The sequence below is a fragment of the Leptonychotes weddellii genome, chromosome 6, assembly GCF_054177405.1.
Source record: "Leptonychotes weddellii isolate Sample4059 chromosome 6, ASM5417740v2, whole genome shotgun sequence".
NCBI lineage: Eukaryota > Metazoa > Chordata > Mammalia > Carnivora > Phocidae > Leptonychotes > Leptonychotes weddellii.
Window position 1 is genome coordinate 98608708 of NC_138374.1, and position 12798 is coordinate 98621505.

Genomic DNA, 12798 nt, shown 5'->3' on the forward strand with positions numbered 1-12798 from the left:
TTCTCTTTCCTACCGTTAGGAATGAAATTGATTCATTGATTGATTTCATTTCCAGAAACAGATTTTTTTTTTTAAATCACTCTTACCCAGTCTTCAGGTGTGTAATGCCTATGATTGTTTCTGGGATTAAAATGGGACTTACCGAGGAGGGCTTTTGAGGGAGTAGAAACATTTATTTTGTTGGTGAGGAGGGTTTCGTGAGAAGTGAGTTTTCCTGATTTCTTAGTTCATTAGGAAGAATCGCTACTGATTGATTTGGTGAGACCTAGGAAAAGGCTTTTGTTGGGAGAAATCCCCAGCCCCCCAGTCCATGTCCATATCCTTAACCGTATCCAGATCTAGTTCTCACTCAGCAGACAGATTCTAGATCTTTAAACAACTCTACACAGTAACCAAGAAGCAAGAATCCATCAGCATATTTTGCCAAGTGGCTAAGCATATCTCTTTTCCTTGGCAGAACAGTTGCTGGTGAGGCTTTCCTGAGAGCAGAGACCGAGGTGGTAGGACTTGATGACATGAGCTTTCTTGAAAAAAATTTCATTAGTTGCTTCAAAAAGGGAACCTTATTTTTAGGTGGGAGCTCTTTATGTTCTACACTGGTGAGTCTTTCCTTGAGGCAGTTAAGAGGGTAGTTCGGTTTTTGAAGTCCCAAGTTGGAAAATTCACTTTTGCCAACTAATTAGTCATGGCGTGAATCATTGAGCTGATGACTAACCTTGTTGTTCATTCCATCACCTTTCCCGTGAGCCTCTGGGGTTTGTATTTTGCAGGTTCTGGGGCAGCAAAGAGCAGGCACTGCTCAGCGTTGCCTTCATCCTGGCCCACTGATTGCAGTCCTGTTGTTCTATCTCATCAAAAGTCTAGGCTTTCTGGGGTGGCAGGGAAGCTGAGAACAATCCCTGAGGGTCAGTGCAGATGGAAGTAATCAGGAGTACCTGTCCTCAACATCTGTGTTTCACCTGCTGAGAGAGCCAATCTGCATCTTTACCACGGCTCAGGTGGCCCCACGCTCACCGATGTTGAGTTTGGCCCTCACAAGCTCAGAAGGACTTGTGGTAAAAATAAGTGAGTCAGTTCTAATTATTTAAAGTTGGCTGTTAGTGTAAGAGCCAAGACTGAGGAATGAAAACTGACCTTCTGGAACAAGGAGAAATGTCAGTGTGGGTAGGCATTGCCAGAGAAATCGCAATGTTGCTTTTTTGGCACAGCCAAGTAGTAAAATTGTATCATCCTGCGGACATGTTTATTTATTAGTCTGCTCTATGAGCTCTCACTTTTCCCTGTTAACAGTGACAATGCACTTGCTGGCCCAGGGAACTTCCTTCACCAAGGAGATGCCCTGCACTCTGCTGCTGATTGCATTTGCAGTATGTTTATCTTTGTCCTAATGTGACTTTGAATCTGAGACTCACGGGCCTTTGCTGATGACATAGCTAGAGGAGAGAGACGGGACCTAGAAGCAGAGTCCGAGAGAAAGTGGATGGGCAGGCAGCATTATGGTGAGTAATGGCCCAAACTTTCCTCTGAGGCCAAGTGGATGTCGCACTTGTGTCTAGCAGCTCTTCCATTTCAAATACTAGCTCCACAGCCAGCCAGCAAGGACGGATGCACAGAGAGGGGACTGATCACGAGCACTGTGGGCATATTGGGGCAACAGCTCTGCCAAAGGTGGAGGGAGACCTCCTGGTGGCCTGGTGCTTTTTAGAGGTGAAGGGAAGCCACTGTCGCATCACGGCCTTAAAAGAAGATTAATTATGTGAGGACTGGCTTGGCTCAAGAGCTGAGCGCACCTTGCTGTCTTATCCGGAGCCAGAGAGCCCCAGGGAAGCGAGGGAGGGGCTTGTTGGTTTAAGCCTCAGCTGGGAGTGTTGTGGCAAAAATCAACAGGCTTTGCTTCCAGGGAGCGTGTTCTTCCAGCTAGTGCCTGCTTGTGTTTCCATGAGTTTGACTAGCCACTACCAGTCCATGCAGATCACCTCTGCAGACGACTCTTCACATCATTTGTTTTCTTCAAGGACCCCCTGAGCGATGTCTGTTACCTTGCCGGGTGCCTTTCCCTGTCTGATGGGAGAAGCGAGCCGACCCGAGGCTCTTTTTCTATGGGACTGGAAAGAGCTTTTGGTTGGGAGAGATGCCTCGACTTCCCCTGAAGGGGGTCACACATTCTGACTCCTCAGCTTCTTAGCTTGATGGAAAAATCCTCATGGGCTGCAGCGTTGTCTGTGTCTAGTTCCTTGCGGAGACTCTCAGCAGGACAGGCACCACACTGTTGCATTGTGCTGCAGGGCTCTGAAAATAGAGCTGCTGACTCAAGCCTCCTGTTTCCTCCCGGGACCTCACAGCTGGGCCTTTGCTATCTCTCTGTCCAACCCTCCGACTAGACCAGCGCCCGCGGGCTTTTGTGATTGAGTATTCGAACAGAAACACTTTTTTTTTTTGGTCAGAGGGATGGAAAAGGCAGCAGTTAGAAGTGTCTACCTGGATTTCTGTTTATTTGCCTGGGCCAGGGGAGTGGAGGGGCAGGACACTTGGTCTGAAGGGGAGAATGCAAGTCTTCCTCAGTGGGCTGGAGGGGTCAGCACGGCTCTCCCTCCGGGACAGTGTGGGAGATTGACCCCGCACATCAAACACCGGTGTCCGTGGACCTCCAACCACAGCTGGAGGATTTGTGCATTTCCCAGGAAGCCTGAGAACAAAGAGCATCTTAACAATTTGGGGAAGTAATGGAATAGGAAACTGTTTTCACTCCATAAGGAGAGTATTTTAAATCTGTGCTTCTGTTTTTAATTAGACACCTCTGTCTTTGCGTACATGCAAGCAGCTCATTTCTGAGGATGTTTGTGAATAGTGGATCCTTAGGCAGACTTTGGAGTTGTTTAGTCTGGACAGCAGGAAAATAAATTTCGTACAGTGAGACCGACTTTGTTAAAATGATGAGGAAAGGCATCGATGCAGGGAGGGCAAAGAGAATGTAAGTCCTGTGTAATGAAGAACCAGAAACCAAGGAAAGAAGTAGATGTTGTAGGAATTCTCCTACACTTTATAGTAATTTGGGAATAATGTAGAATTCCCATAATTTTTAGCTAATACTGCAGTCAAGATATTTTTTATTTTGTTTTGTTTTAATTTACTTGTGCTCATACTCATGGGCATCAAGCTGATTCTCAGTTTCAGGAATTGCTCTATATATGCTTCCTACAGTGAGATGAGTGGTTTGACTCTCAAAGTGCCCTTCATGGCTACTTCACTGGACATGGGTGGCTGGTGGCCATGAGTCACAGTGGATGCGATTGTCACTAACATTCTTCACTTCTCAGTATAATCACAAGCTAGATGGAGCCCGTGACCCTCTCTCACATTGCTTTCTGGCCCACTTTCCTGCCTCCTTATGTTACCCCATTTTTGTCCATAGGTGCTCACCTGGTGTCCCTCAACACCAGCTGCACACTATTACCCTTTCTCTCCCCAGGTAGAGGAATTTCTGGGTGGGCCTGTGGGTCTCCTCCCTCCTAGACCTTGTTCTGAAGGGAGGAGCTGATTCTAATCTGATTTCCATAAGAGACTTGAAAGTAGATCAAGGGGCGCCCAGGTGGCTCAGTCGATTAAGCCTCCAACTCTTGATTTCGGCTCAGGTCATGCTCTCAGGGTCATGAGATAAAGCTCGGTGTCGAGCCCTGCATTGGGCTCCGTGCTCAGCATGGAGTCTGTTTGAGATTCTCTCTCCCTCTGTCCCTCCCACTCATGCTCTCTCTCTTTCTCTCTAAGATAAATAAATAAATCATAGAAAGAAAGAAAGAAAGAAAGAAAGAAAGAAAGAAAGAAAGAAAGAAAGAAAGAAAGATCAAATTGGCAATTGGCATCAGGTCCTGATCTTCTATTTTTTGGAATAATATTTTAAATAAGGCTAGTTTTAGTTCAAATATACATTTTATAAAATAAGATTTTCAAATATTAGGCCTATACTTCTATCCCCCATTTTTCTATACCCTATGACAGAGTTACATAGTTTTGAGTTACTTGGTGTTTTATAGAAATTTACTCCCTTTGTCACACGGGGCTCCACTCTGCTTTGCTTAACAGTTTATTTTTTTCTCTTGAACATTTCTGAATATTCTCTCCCTTAAAGATTTTGTTACTTTTGGCAGAGCAGTGACTTCCAAAAGCTCAAGTAGGAAGAACAAAAGCCATCACAGATTGGATTTAACAAAATCCTATTTACTGAAATTGCCTATATATGGAAGAAGCAACCACTGTTCACATCTCTTCATTTGCTCTTATCAAAGCCATGTTCCCAGGGAACCACTACTGTTGAGAATGGCTCTGGCTTTTCCTTCCAGGAGGGACTGCTAAATTGCTCATAAATTCTAAGCATTTTTACTCCCTTTTAAGAGTCTCAGGCACCTCTGTCTTTCCACGACTCTTCTGTTTACTCTCCCTTTTTTCCTTCTTCCCTTCCTTTCTTCCTTCCTGTTTTAATTTTATTCAGTGTGGTTTTTAAAAATCAGGAATAGATGTTGAATTTTATTAAAGGCCTTTTTAGCATTTACAGAAGTAATTATATGATTTTTCTTCAGGTCTGTTAATATATGTGAATTATATTAATGGATTTCCTTTTATAATGAACAATCCTAGTCTCTGCTACGTAATATTTTCTTAATAGGATGTTGGATTCTGTTTGCTAATATTTTATTGAGGATTTTTGCAGCATATTCATTAAAAGATATTAGTCTGTAGTTGTGTGTGTGTCTTCATCAGGTTTAGATATTAATATTGTACTTGCATTATTAAAAGAACTTGGAATTTTCATTTGTTTCTCCTACGCTCTGGAGAACAAGCTACATAGCACTGGAATTACCTAGTCTATTAAGATATCTGGTAGAATTCCCCTGTGAAACCATCTGGGCTTAATATTTTCTTTTTTCTCTTTCTTCATTTCTTTCTTGGTAATTGTTCTGTTTAAGTTTTCTTATATCTCTACTGAAGTCAATTTTGCTAACATGCATCTTTCTAGGAAATCCTCCATTATATCCAGTTTTCAAATTTACTTTTCATTGAGTTGTGCAAAGTAATTAAATAATTTCTTTCCTACCAATCATATTCCCTGCATCCTTGTCAGTTCTTATTTTACATATCTGTGTTGTCTCGATAGATTAATAAATGGTTGCTTTGTTGATTTTCCTCAACAAAAGCAAAATTTTAGGGGAGTTTGGTGGGAGGATGGGTGAAATAGGTGACGGGGATTAAGAAAACGCATATCACAATGAGCACCGAGTAAAGTAGTGTTGAATCACAATATTGTACACCTGAAACTAATATAACATTGTATGTTAATTATACTGGAGCTGTACAAAAATAAAAAAATTTTTTAAAAAGCAAAATTTTAATTTATTAGTTCTATCCTTTTTCTGTTTTATGCTTCTGGACTTTCTTCCTTTATTATTTTTTTCTTTATGCTTGTTTGTTTTGTTGCTCTTTTCCTAGCTTCCTAGCAGGAATTCAACTCACTTGTTTTTATTAATTGAAGGGTATAAAACTGAATTTTTCTGTGATCATTGCTTTAATTGTATCTAAAAATTCTGACACATAGTGTTTCCACAATTTATTTTTAGAATTTCTGAAATTGATTTGTATTTCTTCTTTCACTCAATAGTTGTTTAATAGAGAATTCTTAGTGGAACTTTTTGGTTTTTTTATTTTATTACCAATTTCTAGTTTTATTGCTTTATTATCACAGAATGTTGTTTATATTCTTTCAATTTTGTGGAGGCTTTCTGTGTAGTATAATTGTTGGTCAATTGTTGTGAAGGTTCCACTTGAACATGAGAAGAAAGCATATTCTTTCTCGTTGTGTTCTTTTTTTTTAACTCTTTTTTTTATGTTATGTTAATCACCATACATTACATCGTTAGTTTTTGATGTAGTGTTCCATGATTCATTGTTTGCGTATAACACCCGGTGCTCCATTCAGTACGTGCCCTCTTTAATACCCAGATCCTCTGTATATTTACTTCCTCCCATTTCACCATCTTCACTGAAAGTGGTATGGTATGTGACTCTCTTCATCTCGGGGTTGTAAGTTGGAGCCCCATGTTGGGTGTAGAGATTACTTAAAAAAATAAAATCTTAAAAAAAAAGTGGTATGCTAACATCTCTTATTATTGGTATTTCTGTTTTTCCTTGCAATTTCCATCCTTTCCATTATATCAAGGGCTTGCAAACTACAGCCTATAGATCCATTGCTTATCCTTGTACATAAAGCTTTATTGGGATACAGCAATGCACATTTATTTACATATTGTTTGTGGCTGTGTTCCTGCTACAAAGGCAGAATTAAGTAGTTACAACAGAGAGGGTATGGCCTGCAAGCCTGAAATATTTACTGTCTTGCTTTTAAAGAAAGTTTGCCAACCCCTGTACTATATGAAGGTACGTGGAATGTTCACATTTATTGTGTCTTTGATGTGAATTGTGTCCTTTAGCGTTATAAAGTATCGTTCTTTGTCATGGCCACAATTCTACCTTATTTGATGTCAGGATTATAACTCTTGCTTTCTTTCTCTTTCCCAATTAACTGATATGTCTCTTCATTTTGAGTGTTCTGAATAACTTCGTTTTAGATATGTATCTTATATACAGCATGAGTTTGCTTTGCGATACAATTTGAAAATATTTTTGTTCTAATAAGTGAGTTAAGCTCCTTTATAAGTAGATCAATCTGTTAAACTTTTAAGGTAGAAACAAGTTTTGTATACATTATTTGAAGACTTTTGGAGGTACTCTAGCTTGTATAAGTAATGGTAACATTAATCCAAAATAGGTAAAGATAACTTAGCTTTTTGAGTTTTATACTGGAAAGTTGCTTTCCCCTGGAGGATGTGTGATCATAGTACCACTGATTAGCAATTTTGTTGTGATCTGAAAAGAAACTTAAAAGGAAAATGCAACTGAATTATTGCTTAAATTGATGGTAGTTGTCAGGGAAGTTAAAAGGCAGAGTTTACATCTTGGATAACTAAAAATTAAGCCAAATAGAAAAATTCCCCAAAAACGATTAGTTAGCTTACTCTTAATGCATTTTCTGCTTATACAGTTTTAGTACAACCACTTATTGATTCTGCTATTGGCTGAGCCCTGTTTTAAGGATATAATGACACAAAAATGATTTTAAGCAGTATCTCTCACTTCAGGAATCTGTTGTCTAGTTTGGACCATGAGGGATGTCATTTTCATATGTACTTTTTTTTTTTTCTTCTCAGAACTGGCCATTCTCCTTTCAATTAATCTGGGGTCTTTTGGATGTCTCCCTCTTTCTTTGGATGGCAACTGAGCTATATTGTGCTTTCTCTCATGCAGGGCAGCCACTGATCACAATGTGGATAATACAACAGAAATACTCAGGGAGTGGTTGAAAAATGTACAGAGATTCTATCACTATGTGGAGTGGAGGCCTATGGATGAACCAGAGTGAGTAGTAAGACAACATTTTGTGAACTTTATTTATCCCACTTCCCATAACCAGTTTTCCAGCCATTCAGGTGTCTAATCTTGGAGGCCCATATGACTTCTTGGTTATCTCTGTATCTAGTAAGTTACAAGGGCCTGCCTTGTAACTGCCTCTCTTCCTCTTTACTCCTGCAGCCACCAGCCAAGTAAATAAATAACAAATAAATTGCCACAGTATATATTTAAAAATATTGATATTATTTATTCATATTTTGAGTATAAGTCTTTCATATTTGGTGGATCATAGTGAAAAGTTTGCATACTTTTTATATATACTATGCTATTTTACTTATCATATTTTTATCATCATTCCATAGCAGTAGTTAAGGGGTTTCTTCGTTATTTTTATGACTGCATAGTATCCATTATATGGATGTACCATAATGATAATGAGTAGTCAATTCCCTACTGATGGGCATTTAGGTTACTTCTTCTCTTAACCATAGCAATTTCTTAGTTACTTCCATCTTCAAGATCATCCTACGTACCATACTGTCAAATCAACTTACCTAAAATGCTAATGACATGGTTTAATTTCTCTGTTAAAAGGACTCCAGTGGCTCTCCAGTACCCACAGAACAAAGTTCAAATACTTTAGACTTAAACACTTTTTAAAAATTCCATGAACTTAACACCAACAGCTATGCACCCATATCTCTTGCTTCTTCCCAAAAGAAAACTGCTTTGTCTAGAATGTTCCTTTTACTTTCAACCCCAAGCTGTTACCCATGCAGGTTTGTTCTCCAGGAAGGCCCTTTCTGTCTTTGTAACCAGCTCTTATGCCAAACCCCACCTACTACAGAAAGCTGTTCCTAATCATTCCAGCTACAAAGATCTACCTTTCTCTCAACACTTGTATTGCTTATTTCCTACATCATCCTTTTTGACATAGCAATACATGTAACTAACTTTGTTATTTAACTATGTAATTTATGCATTTCTTCGAAGTGATTGTTGGGTTCTTTGGCAGAGGTTACGGTATACAAATACTTCATATTTTCCCCCAGTGCTATGTTCTTGGCAGGCACTAAATTAATACTTGTTGCATGAACAAATGAGCAAATGACAACATGAATAAGTGTATTTAAAATGGACTATTGTAAATGTTCCCAAGGCTACTGCAATTCTAGCTTAAGAAATTGTAGAAGTAGAATAAATTGAGTTGCCTGAATTTTTGCCTAGGATAAATCATTTGTTGAAAGCCAAATTTGTATAATAATAATAATAAATGCCATTCCAGAACAGATTTTTTTTAGTCTCTTTATATATAATAGTTTTCTTATATATGTATATACATATATATTTCAAATCCCAGCATATGGTCCATATATCAAGCAAAATTTAACAATGAAATTTGAACACTATAAAAGATTTTGAATGCTTTTTTTGGAGTCTCTTACAATGGAATTGGGCCTAACTAGAACAGCCAAAAAGATTATGTACTTACCTTGCATCCTGGTAATTTTCTCTGTGCCCAGATCTTGACTAAATATATTATATGCCAAGGTCAGTGTGAAAAATATTAGTGAAGGCATTTTGGGGGCAATATATTGAGAAAAACAGGACTCCACTGATTTTCACTGAAGCAATAATTGGAAAGACATCTTAGAGAGCCCCTGTTCAGGACATAGTTTTATTAATCTTATTTATATAATTATATTTTCATAATTATCTAAGTATATATAGGTACTGTTAACACAGCTAGAAGAACTTGAAATAATGGCTCCTGAGACAGTATCAACAACCATACCACCTGGAAGCTTTCAGAAGGGTTCTTGAGGGTATGCCAACCCACTTGCTAATGTTGCCATGTGAGAGTCCTGCCCTGGCTGTTTCGTAGATGCTGATAGAGATTCCAATGACATTATGCATCCACTCCATGATCTCACTCTACCTGGGATAAATCGGTGTGTTAGGCTCTGTGGAATCCTTTACTGATACTTGATCAAGTAAATTTAACCTTTGGTTTTTTTTTCTGAGAAACTCATATTTTTATGCTGCAAAATTTTTAAATTTATTTGATGGCAGAATATATTAAAAAGTGCTTAGGAACATGAGCTTTGGGGCTATGCCTGGATTTAAATTCAAACTGTGCCCCTTATTAACGTGTAGCATTAGGCAAATGACTTAACCACTCTGCACCAATTTCCTCATCTGTGAAATGGAGAATACTAACCTTGTAAGGACTCCGTAGGTTCTTCTTAGAAGCCACTGAAATATTTCATATAAGGATTCTTGTGTACAGTAAGCCACGTTACTTAATCTCTGCTTCCTTATCTGTAATATGAGGAAGATGATAACAATAATAGTACCCACGCCCTAGGGTTGTTGGAAGTTGAAATGAGTTAGTGCATATAAACATTTAGGACAGAGCCTGGAATATATAGGCACTCAATAATTATAAGCTATTATTGTTATTGTTACTATTATTATTATTATTTTAGATCTTACTCTGATGAAATTGGACCAAAGCATTGGCCAGGCTCCCGTTTTGCCCATGTGATGAAACTACGGCAGGCGGCCCTTCGAACTGCGAGGGAAAAATGGTCAGACTATATTCTGGTAAAAAAAAGATGTTTGATTTCTTTACAACTGTTATCTAGAATGTGTCCAAATCAACTGTCCAAAACTTAAGACTGTGGGAGCTATTAAAACAACCTTTTGTTTGAGAACAAACTCCCCCACCACTTTTTCTACGTGGGGCTTGAACTCATGACCCTGAGATCAAGACCTGTCAAGACCTGAGCTGAGATCAAGAGTTGGAGTCTTCCAAAACAAACAAACAAACAAACAAACAAACAAAACCAGTTGGAGACTTAATGACTGAGCCACCAAGGAGCCTCTCCTCCACTTTTTAATAAACACACAAGGGAAAACTTGCGGAACTTAATATTGGGGTACTTGGATTTCATCTCAAACCACTCTTGACATGCATTTTCAGTGAGTAAGTGAATAAACCCCTGGATTATTTGATCTCTTTCATGTAATAAAGATAAGAAACTCTGAATCCTTTCAGTTCATAGGGAATGCTCGGGAAGATTCTTTTTTGTTTTTTTAAAGATTTATTCATTTATTTTAGAGAAAGAGAGAGAGAGAGTGTGAGGGGGCAAAGGGGAGAATCTTCAAGCAGACTCCCCACTGAGCATGGAACCCAATGCGGGGCTCAATCTCACAACCCATGAGATCATGACCTGAGCCAAAACCAAGAGTCAGAGGCTTAGCTGACTGAGCCACCCAGGTGCACCACCCCCTTTTTTTAAAGATTTATTAGGGAAGATTCTTAATAACTCTTTAGAAATTTTTTTTCAGATATAAGAAAATAATTATATAAAAAAAGATTCAAATTAACAGCTCTGAAACTCCATTCCCTTTTGTTCCTCAGTGATTTGGGGGACTGTCATCCCTCTTTTTTTAAGAGACAATGGATTATTACTTACAGTAAATAGCATGTCTACCAGCATGCTTGTGGCACTTCCCCTGACCCCCACTTCTCACACAGGTGATGTCATGGGCTGAGATGGATGCTCTGCATCCAGTGGTTTTGTATCACAGCTGAGGAACCCAGAGTTCAGGGAACCTACTGCTTTTATAGCAAGCAGTCAACATACCTGCTCTTTCTCTGGGAAAATATGTTACTTCATCTTTCAAGGTTACCAGCTTCACAAACAACCCTGAGAAATGGCCCAGTTAAAGGAGCAGTCGGGACCTTGCAGCCCTGGCAGGGGAATGGCATCTTTTGCTTGGCTTCTTGATTGCTCCTAATTATGCTAGGTTCTCATGGAGAATTTCTCTCTGTGGAGAGGTTCCATCACTTTTCTTAGAACTTTCGGAATGGTCCAGAAAAATGCTGGACTCAATGACTAGGAACCAGTGTTATCTTCTGTCCTTGTCCTCCAGGAACCTAACTTAATTGGAAAGGAAGACAGCTTCCTAGGCAGCAAGTTGCTACAGTCCGCATTTCCCTTCTGAAAGTTGACAGGGGCTTTTTTTCTTTGCAAGTTTACGGGAATCAAGTTCTCCATCTGTAGCCCCCAAAATCCATGTAATTCTTATGGTGAGCATTTTCTAGTACAATCCTAGAAATAATACCAATAAAGCAAAGACAATATGGTTTCATTAGACTTGTCAATATCTGCTCTCCATCACTAAACTCTGATTCCTAAAAGGAATACTTTTGACCTATGGCCATCCCCAGCTCATAACCACGACAAAAATCAGCCCAATAATTTATCACATGCACCTGTCCAATACAAATAATTTCATATATGTTTTCAAGTTGATGATATTTAACATTATAAAGCTGTTTAAATGTCATTGAAGCATACAGATGCTGAGTCCCAAATTTTTGGGTAAACAGATCGACTATCATAAGAATGAAAGCTTCTGATTATTTGTGTGTGTGTGTGGTAAAATACACACAACATAAAACCTACCATTTTAATTTTTTTAAGTGTGTAGTTCAGTGAGATTATTTATTTTATATAATAGAATCTATTGTTAAACTAGCCCTATACCTGAATCAGTGTTAACATGGACTTCTGCTAAGAGAGGGATAGGCTTCATGGGTTGATATAATGTACGTTCAACAAAAATTCTACTTGTAACATTAAAACAGCACTGATAAATCTGTTTTGGGCCATTTTGGCATTACTATGGACAACCTAAATAAGTCTGTTCATTTGTACCTAGGCTGGGCACTCAATGAGTGTTTTTGGATGACTCTTTAAGAGCTCTTGGGAGCTGTTAGTGGTTAATAACCACTAACCAAGGTGTGGGTTGGGTGCTGGTTGAGTGTGTACCCAGTATGGTAACATCAATTTACTGCTTGGTGCCTTATGCAGAGCTAGACATGTGGAAGTGAGTCTCAGTGTATTTTGCCTGAATGAATGCCATCTGGCTTCGACAAGTTTCAATAAGGAGAACATAAATAACTGGTTCCATGTCTCATGAGCAAGTTTCTGTGATCCTTCAGAAGTGCTGGGTTAGTCTTGAACCCAATACAGAAAAGTACTTTTTCACCTGACATTATCTTTTCTTTTCCTAGTTCATAGATGTCGACAACTTCCTGACTAATCCACAGACCCTCAATCTAATGATTGCAGAAAACAAAACCATTGTGGCACCCATGCTGGAGTCTCGGGCCCTGTACTCTAATTTCTGGTGCGGAATCACACCTCAGGCAAGTCTTCTGGCTGATGGATTAAGGCTATGGGTTTTAACAAGGCAGCCATTATGTCAACCATGGCCCCATTCACCTTTTTCCTTACTTCCTCCCTTGAAATGTGCATGTCATGG

General features: G+C 39.0%; 2 protein-coding genes across 4 annotated transcripts in view; one reads left to right on the forward strand and one right to left on the reverse strand.

Annotated features, from left to right (window-relative positions):
• COLGALT2 (collagen beta(1-O)galactosyltransferase 2) overlaps positions 1–12798 on the forward strand; it is a 101876-nt gene that overhangs the window by 52187 nt on the left and 36891 nt on the right. For 2 of the 3 annotated variants that reach the window (XM_081824741.1, XM_081824742.1), the window contains exons 2-4: positions 7354–7464; positions 9948–10065; positions 12548–12682. In XM_081824741.1, coding sequence (XP_081680867.1) covers positions 7354–7464; positions 9948–10065; positions 12548–12682 — 364 coding nt within the window. Of the gene's footprint in view, positions 1–880; positions 1500–7353; positions 7465–9947; positions 10066–12547; positions 12683–12798 lie in introns of those variants that run through there. The other variant, XM_081824743.1, reaches the window with a different exon arrangement.
• Positions 1–12798, reverse strand: part of RGL1 (ral guanine nucleotide dissociation stimulator like 1) — a 329410-nt gene that overhangs the window by 28804 nt on the left and 287808 nt on the right. The gene's annotated exons all lie outside the window — the stretch shown is intronic.